The sequence below is a fragment of the Galleria mellonella genome, unplaced genomic scaffold (genome assembly GCF_026898425.1).
Source record: "Galleria mellonella isolate WM207_F2 unplaced genomic scaffold, CSIRO_AGI_GalMel_v1 utg56, whole genome shotgun sequence".
Classification (NCBI taxonomy): Eukaryota; Metazoa; Arthropoda; class Insecta; order Lepidoptera; family Pyralidae; genus Galleria; species Galleria mellonella.
Window position 1 is genome coordinate 3785799 of NW_026442117.1, and position 13332 is coordinate 3799130.

A 13332-nucleotide genomic window follows, 5' to 3' on the forward strand; every position below is an offset into this window, starting at 1 on the left:
AATTTTTTGATTGTGAAATTTTACATTGAATAATAAATGCTTATTCTAATAATAGTATCCATACAGATGTAAAATTATATTGTATATAAGCAATTTGAAAAGAGTAAATGTTGTTCTTGTAAATAAATCTTAGCTGATATCAACATTCCAAACTCAGCAATAATAAATATATAAAATTATTAATAATAAAATATGATAAATAAAATTGCGTACCGCTTTTCAGAAGTCACTTAAAATATTCTTTTTATAATAATTTTTTTCTCTCTGTGATAAGATCTAGAGGTTGTCAGGTGAGGATAAAGGGCTTAGGGCCTTCAACGCATGTAACAATTGGGGGAGCACCTAATCTGAGCGTTCTGTGTCGTATATTTTCCTTTTATTTCCTTTGTTTATGGCAACATTAATCACAGCTGTACCATTGTACACCTAAGCAGCAATTAGTTGATAAGTTTTATTGTTTTTTTTCTTGTTGTTGTTACTATTATTTATACTGCGATCACATTGAGTCCTTTACAGGGTAGGCAGAGATACAATAGGTACAAAGTATATAGAAAAAATATTGCATTATCATATTAGATTTCCTCTTATGGGACACAGGTATTTGTAATTAAAAAACACGATATTTTTTTTATTTTAATTCAAAAATAGCGTCAAACAGTCGCCATATTTATGTAATTTAAATAAAAAAAAAAATCTACTGTCATTCGGGAAACTCGGGATGATGAGGATTCTTACGATTTCTGGACTCGAATCTGGTCAAATATTCAGAAGGTATAATGGAATGAAGCGATTCACATAGAATGGAATAAAATTTTATTGGTATTGTACATATAGAAGTAAACATTGTTTTGGACTTAACATCAGTGTCAATAGTTATACCCTATCATGCAATAATTAAAATACTATTTTTTTAAAACACTTCAATACACTTAACATTACATAATTGAAAATAAATATGAATTATTTATTTTCAATTACATTCAATTATTATTTATTTATTTTTTATTGACCACATTACAATTAAAATGTCTGGTACAAAAAGCGGACATTATATTATATAGCATTCTCTCCCAGTCAATCTTTGGTAAAACACAAATGTAATTATGTGGTAAAAAAAAAATTTAAATTGTTATAGATAAACAATTATACATTATTATAGTGCAGTATATTTAAGGCATCACATGTATATGATACCTTAAATATATTTCATTTTTTTTTTGGGCAGTTGTGTAAAAACCTCAAATCTATATAGATCAAGTCTCATAAACAGGTAAAAATTTAGCCAACTAAACATCACTTTGGCTGACTAAATTTTGATAGGTATTTTGTTTTAACTAGAACAATGCTCGCCATTTTTTGAGGGGCAATGCCCCACCTTGAAACGCCTAATGCCCTACTTTAAGATGAGAGGTCATAAGAAAATTAGATACATTTCCTATTTCGACGTCACTTAATTATGGCTTCTGCCTTACCAAAAAGTTCTTTTGCCCTACCTTAAACTTGGGTCTAGCTATGGCCCTTAAGATATGATAAATAAACTCTATGTAATTATATCTCTCTAATAACAGGTATTAAGAATCCTTTAACATTCGAATAAATTACAGGATCTTGCGGGGGTGGTCTGTATGTTTCTGTATCCTGTAATTCCAAATGTGCATATTGAACTTGTGAATTCAACATATGCTTTTCCTGTTTGACTCGTTTCGTTTCATTTATTTCAGCATACAAATTCTGTGTACAGTCCTGAAAAATAAAATGTAACATACATATAAAAAAAAAAGAAATAAAAGAGCGAATGAAAAAAGAAGAATGTCTATTATAAATTTATAAGAATGTATGTTATGAATATATTATAGTGTATGTATGTATTATTTATATTTGTGTGTGTTTTTACGGTAATGTATTTACGTAAGTATGTACACGATCATAATATGCAGTAATTCTCCAAATGATTTTGCCAGTAGTTGCCACGGTTGGTACGCGGATTGGCAACCGTAGTTAGGGTTTAGAGATATTTTAAGAGGGACGCTGCTACCCATCCCTTGCCCTCTCTACGTTGCATCGGCGAAAATTTTTTCATCGATAAAGAGGCAATTTCTGTGCCTTTGACCTGTGTATCGCGACAAAAGGAATATTGATCGATCCACTCTCTTTAATTGTAAAAATTGATTTAGGGCATGCTCTGTATATCGAAGATCAGCACCAAGTTTCAGGTCTTGTTTTATAATACGCGACAGAGTCCTAGCGGGAATCTTTATTTCTCCCGATAAGATTTTTTGCTTCCTAATGGGGTTTCGAGGAATTCTGGCTTTAACAGCATTAACAACTTTTGTAGTTCTAATAGCCGAATGGCCGCCCCGATCTTTTCTGGTTTTCGACAAAGGAAGTGTTGTTTGTATCTGTTGATAGTACAATACACGAAGATACAGCTAATACCAAGCTTTTGAAGTATCTGAAATACGGCTCCATACACACTTTGTGCAAGGCGATTACTGAATTCCAATTTTCTTTAACACCCCATTCCATATTGTAGTTTGATAATGAACACGAAAAATATGTGAAATTGTGCGAAATCGAAGTTTTTAAAATAATAAACGTGTTCCAAATTTAAAATAATTAAAAAATCGAAATAAAGAAAAGTTTTTATGTAACAGTATTTATGGCCAGGCTAGTCATGTATGTACAACTGAATTAATTTGAATAAACTTTAGTATTTTTTTTTATACAACTTAGAATGGCAAACAAGCTGACGGCCCACCTGATGGAAAGTGGTAACCGTCGCCTATAGGCATGAGCAGTACCATGGACATAACAGACTATACTGTTTCGCCCATGATACCTCCCCATGCGTTGCCATTCCTGAGGACTCAGGTGTTATTCCTCTGTACCCTGTAAATTCACGCCATATCCCACCCTTCAAACCGAAACACAGCCATAAAGATAAATAATATCCTGGGTTGAAATATTAGACAATACTGAGTAATATAAACTTACATTTTCTTCCTCCTTAGATATCTGGTTACGTCTCTGGTTACGTCTCTGATTACATCTCCGGATAAATAAATATACTAATATTACTAAAATTACTATCGCAATTCCCGAAATTATAAGCGCAGTGTTTAATCCATTATTTTTCTCTGAAATCAGAGTAAGAAAATAAATGAAAAAGTAATTAAACAATTAATTTAATTCATTATTTGTTCTTTTATAATGTATAAAAATACTAAAAAATAATAAATAGGTTTTATTATTTCTTTCAAAAGATTATAGTGGCAAATTTATTATACATACAAACAATTATTTAATTAAATAAAATTAACATCTAATTAAATAGTTAATTTGTCAATTATGAATTTTTATACAACTAAATTTTTTTTAGGTACTTGTATAAACATAATAAGGCGATTTTATATATATTCTTTATTGCACTTGTAAGTTACATGTAAAATAATGTATTTATAAATGTGTGAGCATGGGTGGACTTATCTCTGACAGAGATCTCTTCCAGTCAACCCAATACAGTGAGAAAGCATTTCGTTCGCGGGCAGCTGAAGTTATTTATTTTATTGTTAAAAGCAATCTTTTCGAAGTAACTTTAGAAAAACATCGTTGTCAAACGCTACACTGAAGAACGATCACAAGATAGTGATTAGCTCAATAGCTTGATATTTATTTATTTATTCCTTATTGCACAATAAAATTTTATACAAATGGCGAGCTTAATGCCATATGGCATTCTCTACCAGCTAACCATTGGTTAAAAACAGAAAGCGTATGAAGGGCAGATGTGGTGAAAAATATGTGACATATGAGACAATATGTGTAATTATAGTAACACATTAAGGCAATACACAATATAAATATAATATATACATAAGAAATGCACATATAATATATAAACATTACTTTTAATATATATGGATAAACTAATACATATGAAATATATACATATATATATATATATATATACATATACATAAATTAAAACAACGATAAGCATTATGAGATATAATAATATCTTAAAACTGTGGACATATTTCAAAATTATAACCCGTTATTTAATTAAAATTATTTTAATTCCGTTTCCATTAGTATGTATGTAACTGCCAACACTCGAAGACTGATTACCACTATTACTTCTAGAAGTTCCATAACCATCCATATTAGCCATCAATCTCCGACTGTTATTTTTTTGTTGTTGTTGTTATTTTGTTCACGTACGTTTTGCAATATGAGTTTATTCTCTAAACGAGGCGTCTTCAGACAAATTATTAGTCGAAAATTAATCATTCGCAGTTTGGCTGCCGAACGGTTAACATTAGGCTCCAAACAGCGATTTTGGCTGAAGATGCCTCATATAGAAGTGATAAATGTGTCGCAAAACGTACATGGACAAAATGGCAGTCGGTAATCAAAGGCTAATATGGAAGATTGTGAAATTTCTGGTTGTAATAGTAATAGTAGTCTGGTAGTTGAGTATTGGTATCACACTCATACTAATGGTATTGGAATTAAATTAAATAATTCTAATCAATTAACTAGTGATATGGACTTCCTCAAGAGAACAGCTAGTCCAGTAAAATATTTAGAAATTATAAATCAGAAAATACAGATTGGAATGATACGTGATCACATTTGGCATTGCTATGGCCATCATAGGTATATTTAAGGAAGGGGCGAGTATCCATTGCATAATTGGCTATTGCCAACTCCAAAATGCAAGCGAATATTTACATAGACGTATTTAAATGTAAATCACATGGATTTTGGATTATATAAAATGATACGTACCTTTTTAAGGGGCCAGCCCTCCCTAGAAAATAATTTTAATTACGCCAATGATGGCAATGAGAGTTAAATAGTTATGACGCAAATTATCGGTTCGTTCAAATTTCTTTGAATTATCTCTTATAACATATAAAAAAAAACCACGCATATAAAGGTTACTACTACAGTACCATGAAGCAGTTCGAAACATTTTGTGAGTTCGACACTTTTGGCATTGCTTAAAATTATGAATAATAGTAGAAGGTATTAAACGTAGGAGAAGGAGTACAAATTAGAAATAAAATGATCAATTGTCACTTTTAAAAAAATCCAATTGTTTATATACAAGGAAGTATCATAAGTTCACATAGAATATATGTATATATAAATAAATAAATATTTATATATATATATATATATATATATATATATATATATATATATATATATATATATATATAAATAAAGCTCTAATTTCCTACATTAATAATTAGCTACATAGTCTGAAACACTCACCATTTACTTCGCTAGTCGAATGTTCCATAGGTCCAGTATACTTATTTTTATTATTGTTTTTCTTATGTACATCGTCTATTCTGTTACCTATAAAATTATATTATTACTTTATTACTAATACAATTATTGTAAATATATAAATAAATAAATATTGTAAATATGTCAGTGAGTTTGTTACTTCTTGGCCGGTTTAATCAATCACTGTGGCATTTCGTATGCTGAAGTCGCGCGAAAAAGCTGGTCAATTATATTTCAGAAGATTAATGCAAAAAAAAAAGAAATATAAAAATATTTATACGAAACGGTGTAATTTTGTGCTTACCGGGACATATTTCCATAACATTTATTTCACAATCTCGATTGATGATAGTCTCTGAAAACAATTAATTTATTTTTAGAGACTTATGTATCTATTTTATTCTATTATATGTAAAACTGCATTTTATGTCGTCACTGACATAGGAGTGGAGATACTTCGAAATGATCTAAGGATGAAATCTTCCTATCGTTAGGGCGACGAAACTTCTGAAACTTCTTCGAAGTCAATATCTAAATTTAAATGTGACCATATCTATATGTAAATATTATTTTTCATATTGTATTTTGTTTCTATTCAAAGTTAATGTTTATTTTTATGCAACTTAAAATGGCATAAAAGCTGACGGCCCACCTGATGGAAGGTGGTAACCGTCGCCTATAGACATGAGCAGTACCATGGACATAACAGAATATACTGCTTTGCCCATGATACCCCCCATGCGTTGCCATTCCTAAGGACTTGGGTGTTATTCCTCTGTACCCTGTAAATTCACTGCCATATTCTACCCTTCAAACGGGGGGAGGAAGAGGGATTGTTAGTAATGGGGGCTGACTCATTGCTAGCAATACACCCTATCAGGTCGACCTCCACGCGGTTCCCCCTGGAAACGATCGTGTTTAATTCTAGTGGAATTCATCACGATGGGCAAACTGACCTGCTTTCATCGTCATCTATCACCCATCCCTGGTGTCTCATCAGCGTATACCGATAGCGCAATTTATATATTGAAAATTCCACTGGACATTCGTGGCAGAAAAAGGGTCATCGTCCATTTCGACTTCGCCTATATCAGTCGGATATATATATATATATATATATTCATTTCGACCTCATTTTAAATATTTTTTATTGGATAACCACTAATAAATATATCCGTTATTGGACGAATATATAGATTTTATAACTACAATATACAGATATCGCTGTATATTAATAGATATATAGATAGATACTCTTTATTGTTCCCTCTAAAAGTAAACTTATTATAAATATAAACAATTACAAGAAATAATCACAATGAGAAAACAAAGGGCAACCTTTTTTTATAATACTTAGAATGGCAAACAAACTGACGGTCCACCTGATAGAAAGTGGTAACCGTCGCCTATAGATATGAGCAGTACCATGGACATAACAGAGTATACTGTTTCACCCATGATACCACCCATGCGTTGCCATTCCTGAGGACTCAGGTGTTATTCCTCTGTACCCTGAGTGCCACTTTAAGCTGTTTTATTAATTTATTTCGAAAAGCATGTATTTCATTTTTAAATGCATATGCATTTAAAAATGATAGAATTTTCATCATGTCTCCGATCAGACAGTTTATAATTGCTCAATCCATTCGAAGGTTGCTTGGAAGAGATCGCTTTTAGCGATAAGGTCGCCTATTGTTTTCTCACTGCAAGAAATGATTACAGTGAGAAAACAATAGGCGTAGAAAACAAAATTACGTTATACGTAATTTTTGTACCTATAATAAGTTTACTAAAGAATTCTTTTGGAGGAAAAAACACTTTCTATCTATCTATTAATAACAATAATATGGCAGCGCATGAATAGTTCTCGTAGTATATGCATCATATTGATAACCATGGTAATATGGAGGAAAAGGATTGTTAGTAATGGGTTTCAGATCGACCTCCACGCGGTAGCCGCTAGGTATCATCATGGTTAATTCTTGTGATATTCGTCCCGATGGGCTAAAGTATGGTAGTTTATTAAATTTAAATACTTACTGCTATTAAAGTTTTCATTTTTTTGTAAATAATTTAATTCAATAATTTTTTTCTTGCATATATTTTTGTCTTTATCTTTTAATATAAAATAATAAATGGCATTGGTCCATTTTATGGAATTATCAAAATGGACTTGTATATTTAAAACATTGTTTAGAGTATAATTTTCTCTATTATTGTCCGCCTCTCTATTACTTGTCTCACCTGAAAATAATTGTTATTTACTAAATTGAAAGGTGAAAAGTTCTCAACCTGAAAAGTTCCAGACTCTCACTTCCGGAAAGGCATACTGATGACGATGAGAGACGCTGGATCAAGTGTCTTGAAGTTCAGGGGGATTATGTAAAAAAATAAAAATATGTTTTTACTGAAAACTGCAGTCTTTCATTGCCAGGCCAAGAACTTTTCGTCTTACTCTCGTATATGTGTATCAACACAATAAAATATAATATAATCGGTTATATAAAAACTATATTTATTTCTTTTGTTTGTATATTGTGACTGTATTGTACACCGCTTTACTCGTTGATATTGACACTTCTTTCCACTTTAGATTTCCTGGAAGAGAACTCTTGCAGAATTAAACTCCCTTTTTTACATTTATTGTACTTACGAAATAAAGTAATATAATATTTTTTGTTATAGTAATCTTTAACATCGTTGTATCGAGTTTGTTTGTTACCTTTTGATACTTTAATGACTCGACTAATCGCTATGAAATTTTGAATACGCGTAACATATGGGATGAAGAAATAGAGTAATGTATAAAATATACCTGCGAAACTGAACATTTTCACCAAAGAAATATGGGCTAAATTTGAACCTCCTATGTTAATGACATGTTAAACTCTTAGGTTAGTAGGTGAGACTTAAATGTTTTTATCGTTTTTGAGTTTTTAATACACGAAATATCTATCTTAATATACTACGGGGGGGGGGGGGGGGGGTACTGCCATTAGTTTACACGTTTGGCAAACCGGTTGGCAACCGCAATTAGGTGGTACTTAAAGAGGGACACTGCTGCTATCCATTCCTTGAACATTAAATTCCCTTAGTCGCCTCTTACGACATCTATGGGAAAGAAAGGGGTATTTATAATATTAATAGGATATTATTATCATAATTATTTACATTTCTACACTAAAGGTAGACGTTGTATAAAAGTCGTTTGCCTGGACACCTCTGTCCCATTTGTGTTTCTACTGTGAAGCAGTAGTGTTTACATGGCTGTGTTTCGGTTTAAAGGCAGTGAATTTATAGGGTAAAGAGGAATAATACCTGAGTCCAACGGCAACGGCAACGCATAGGAGGTATCATGGGCGAAACAGTATACTCTGTTATGTCCATGCCGCCTATAGACTTGAGCAGTACGCTCATGTCTATCGGCGACGGTTACCACTTTCCATCTGGTGGGCCGTCAGCTTGTTTGCCATTCTACGTTGCATAATAAAAAAAACATTTTATTTTTATTATGCTTATTATTATTGCGATGAATAAAAATACTCGTAGCGTGGACAATAATTATATGGGTATATAACTTACGTAAAATTTCATACGATACATCTTTAGATAAATTATGCAATTTCACTGAACAATTCACTGTTTGCCCGTAAGCACAAAAATATGGTTTTTCTGAAAAAAAAAAGAATTGTAATTGTTGATTCTAATCTCGAATTAGAAAAAAAAAAATTATGTAACAAAACAATTAAAATAAGTAAATTGATTTACTCGTTTATTTTTTTTATCCGAGGGAGTTTATTTTTTTTGTGCAGAACATTATCTGTTGAGTACATAATGTCCCACTCTTGTTTCAGCCGTGAAGCAGTGCTTGTATGATTGTGTTCTAATTTGAACGGTAGCATTCGTTAACTATTCACATTTGAACATAGGTCCCCCTGTATTGGAGTAGTTTTTTTTTATACAACTTAGAATGGCAATCAACCTGACGGCCCACCTGATGGAAAGTGGTAACCGTCGCCTATAGACATGAGCAGTACCATGGACATAACAGACTATACTGTTTCGCCCATGATACCCCCCATGCGTTGCCATTCCTGAGGACTCAGGTGTTATTCCTCTGTACCCAGTAAATTCACGCTATATCCCACCCTTTAAACCGAAACACAGCCATGCAAACACAACTGCTTTACGGTTGAAACACGAATGGGGCAGAGGTACCCAAGTAATCGACTTTTGTACAAAGTCTTCCTCTGGTAAATTTTGGCAGTCGTTGTCACGCTTGGCAGGCGGGTAGACATTGTCTACCTACTCGTATTTTCTATTTTATTGTAAATTTTCTGAGTTAGTGCTTATTTTTTTTTGTTTTACAACACAGAGGGCAAACGAGCATGCGGCTCACCTGATGGTAAGTGACTACCGCCGCCCATGGTCACCAATAACACCAACGGCATTGCAGGTGTGCTGCCGGCCTTTTAAAAAGGAATATGCTCTTTTCTTGAAGGTTATGTTGTTGTATCGGTTCGGAAATACTGCTGCTGGAAGTTGATTCCAAAGAGTGGTTGTGCGTGGGAGAAAGTGCCTTGAAAAACGCACGGTGGAGGACCGCCACTCGTCCAGATGGTTGGGATGAAAATCTTATAATAGTAAGGCACTTTTTTATTGCCATTACAAGTAAACAAAAACTTTTTTTTTTATTCATTTAGTATGACCCACCCTAGTAGATAACCGCAGTTAGACTCTGGTTATATTTTTCTTTAATGGGTGATGATGAAATGGTAACCCCATGGTGATGTTTAAAAACGGAAGCTGCTGTCCATCCCATTACTATTAAGTTCCCTTAGTCGCCTCTTACTACACCCACTGGAAAGGAAGGAATGGCCCATTCTACGCCGGGACCACATAGCCATTATATTACATGATATGGCTTATTCACTGTATTAAATCAAAATACATATGATTAGACACTTGACAATATATACTTAAATTGCAAATTGTTATATTCAAATTCATTTATTATCACATAACATGATATATTTTGTTAATAACGATCTTAAAATTATGTTAGTAAAGAAAGTTGGAAGTTGGTTGACCGTATATCAACACGTGTATATAGCAATGTGTGCCTTGACATAGGATGGGCCATCTATTCCGTTCCCGTGGGTGTCGTAAGAGGCAACAGGAGGGCAAGGAATGGGCAGCAGCGTACCTCTGAAAACATCTTTTAAAGCTTAACTGAGGTTGCCAACCCGCCTGCCAAGCGTGGCAACTACTGGCAAAACTCCCCTTATGAGAGAGGCTGTCCGGCATTGGACAGTTAACGGTTTAAATAACAGTAATAATATAATATTAACACGGCACGTATTGGCAGCACGTACGAGATCCCTGATGTTACATTCGTCTATAGGCTGATAACGTTTACCATCAGACAGGTCGTATGCTTGTTAAGTATCATAATAGTATGAAAAAAAAATAGAATATATTACTTACCACATTCGTTTTTAGTCAAAATTATATTAGGCAAACTTAATAGTATTATGGTAATCAATTTGTATTTTATCATTATTTGACAAAAAGAAGAGTACATTGTTACATTATATTTTATATAAAATATTTAATTTAAATTTATTTTGTATTATCACAATTTATATATTTGTCCGTCCATTTACGATCATGAATGTCGAATGACGAATCGTGTGACATAATTAATTCGAAGAATTATTTAACCTACTCTTTGTTTAAATTCGAATTATTATTAGTATATTTCATCAATATAAGGATTCATCACGTCAATCATTAAATATCCACTGGTGAATATAAACCTCCCCCATGAATTGCCGTTACCATTGCGGAGTTTAACACATTTGAGATTATTGCGGATAAAACAAGTGAGCTAGCCGCTAGCTGGTTTGTTACCTTTTTGCGCCTTGATAGTTTAATTAATCTTTACTAATATAATTAAATTTCTGTCCCGTATGGTTTTGGCAAAGAATAGGCCACACTTTTCTTTTCTGTGGGTGTCGTAATAGGCGATTAAAGAAACTTAGTGATTAAGGAACGGGCAGCATAGTCCGTCTTAAAAGATATCTGAAACCAAACTGCGGTTGCCAATCCGACTAACAAGCGTGGCAACTAATGGCAAAAACCCTCCAAGGGGGAGGCCTACGTTCAACAGTGGTCAGTCAATGGCTGATATTATAATCATAAATATCATAAATGTGAAAATGATTTGTTTGTTTATTAGTTTTCGAGCTTCATCGAACTGCAACACTGACAGCCGATTTAAGTCGGCTCTGTTCGCCATCTTATGCCGCGCCGTCAATGGCACCGTGTCCTATATTATATTGTTTTATGCAAATCCAACTTTAGTTAGTTGTAATTAAACAACAAGAATCATGATAGTATTACAGTTCACCGTTTTATCATAAAATTATCATCCTTTACGAGCAAGGGACTAAAAAAATTGGTCCTTCGAGCCGGATATATTTATAGCGCCTTGACGGCTTAACCAATCAGTATGAAATTTGATAGGCATGCACTATATGGAATGGAGAAATATATAGGGTACTATTTATACTAATCAGTGTAGGTATTCTTGTCACGAAGTCGCAGGTAAAAACTAGTCATAAATGAACTTAGCAATCACGTAGTATTTGGAATAGAGACAGTTTTTTTTTGTCTCGGTATTCAATAAAAGTCGAAGATCACGCTGACAATGTCGCGGTTATAAACCAGTATTCAAATAAGAAATTCAAATGCAGAACCCTTCTAATTATTATAATTAAATAAGGACAAAATAGCAGATTGCCACTTGTGAATAATTGATAACACTTTGTTGGGACAATGTTTCAGTACACATTATCCTGGTGGCATAATTAGATAGACAATTTTATTATTATTCATTCTGATATTTCTTTGTTAATACCAATAATTCATACAAATTTTCCTGTTACGTCACTATTATGCACTTATGTATATGATATAATTAAAATTGTTTTTCCTGTTTTATGCGCATGTCTGCACGAAGCACTTTTATATTCGTTAACGATATCATTCTTGTTTATTTCCATAAAATTGGCTCATTAATCTATATCTGTAAATCACCATATCTATGTAATCTCTTATGGACTCCCGTGATACAGCTTCGCTTAGTGCAGGATCCAATGCATTCACATTGTAAATTTATTGTTTAATAAATAAATAAAATAAAATCCTATTTCAACTGTGATATAACCAGTAATTTCTTTTGAAAAATAAACTACTAAATCGATTTTAATACAATTTCTATAGCACTAATTTGTAAGTATATCCTTTCAGATAAAAAAGCACATGCACACATACATACATACGAATATATATATATATATATATATATATATATATATATATATATATATATATATATATATATATACGAGATATTTTTTAAATACCTATAATTGCATTTTTACATGTAAAATATGTATGTTATAATGCAATACAAGTATGTATGTTGATGTTCTTATGAATAAATAAATTAAATTTTAATCATTAAAAGCTAAGTTACTTTCAGCAATTTTTCACTTAGTTTTCGCAATTCTGTTATTGAAAATGAACCATTCATTATGAACTAAAAAAAATTCAATAATCGAGAGTTAATTGTTCGTTACCTCGCGTTCCAATGAGTTCGGAACGTAAAAAAAGCTTTAAGTACCTATTTAATTATTTAGTTAGCTATTTAATAAACTGAGATATATACATAATGGAAAAGTATTTTTGTAATAAAATCAATGGTAGGTATTTATATTGTTCATCGAAGGAAGAAAGCTAAGAATAATATCAATAACTAGATGTATTCTGCGACTTTACCTGCGTGAATCAGTATAAATCTAAACCATCCTTATGTAATTAATCGTTCATTGCTGAACATGGGCTTGCCTTATAAGGGGGGTTTCGCCAGTACTTGCCAAGTTTGGCGGGCGGGTTGACAATCTCAGTTTTTCTTAACGGATGATAATGGAACAGTAGCTCTGCCTGCGTTATCGGTATACGCTG

General features: G+C 32.5%; 1 protein-coding gene across 2 annotated transcripts; it reads right to left on the bottom strand.

Moving 5' to 3' along the window:
• Nucleotides 1-796: 796 nt before the first annotated feature.
• Nucleotides 797-10972, bottom strand: LOC113515729 (uncharacterized). Of its 2 annotated transcripts, XM_031908816.2 has the most exons (7): nt 10789-10972; nt 8884-8973; nt 7342-7545; nt 5606-5656; nt 5284-5370; nt 2995-3137; nt 797-1743 (listed from the first exon to the last, which is right to left on the bottom strand). In XM_031908816.2, the coding sequence occupies exons 1-7, from the start codon at nt 10883-10885 to the stop codon at nt 1549-1551; spliced, it is 867 nt and encodes a 288-aa protein (XP_031764676.2). In that variant the 5' UTR covers nt 10886-10972; the 3' UTR covers nt 797-1548. The 2 variants fall into 2 exon arrangements, with proteins under 2 accessions (XP_031764676.2, XP_031764677.2); XM_031908817.2 differs by lacking the exon at nt 8884-8973.
• Between the last annotated feature and the right edge of the window lie 2360 nt (nt 10973-13332).

Coding starts and splice junctions, on each gene's coding strand:
- LOC113515729 (XM_031908816.2), bottom strand. CDS start 10,885: ATGTACTCTTCTTTTTGTCAAATAATGATAAAATACAAATTGATTACC. Junction 8,974..10,788: donor TTTGACTAAAAACGAATGTG/GTAAGTAATATA, acceptor TTTTTTTTTCAG/AAAAACCATATTTTTGTGCT. Junction 5,371..5,605: donor TGTTATGGAAATATGTCCCG/GTAAGCACAAAA, acceptor ATAATTTTATAG/GTAACAGAATAGACGATGTA.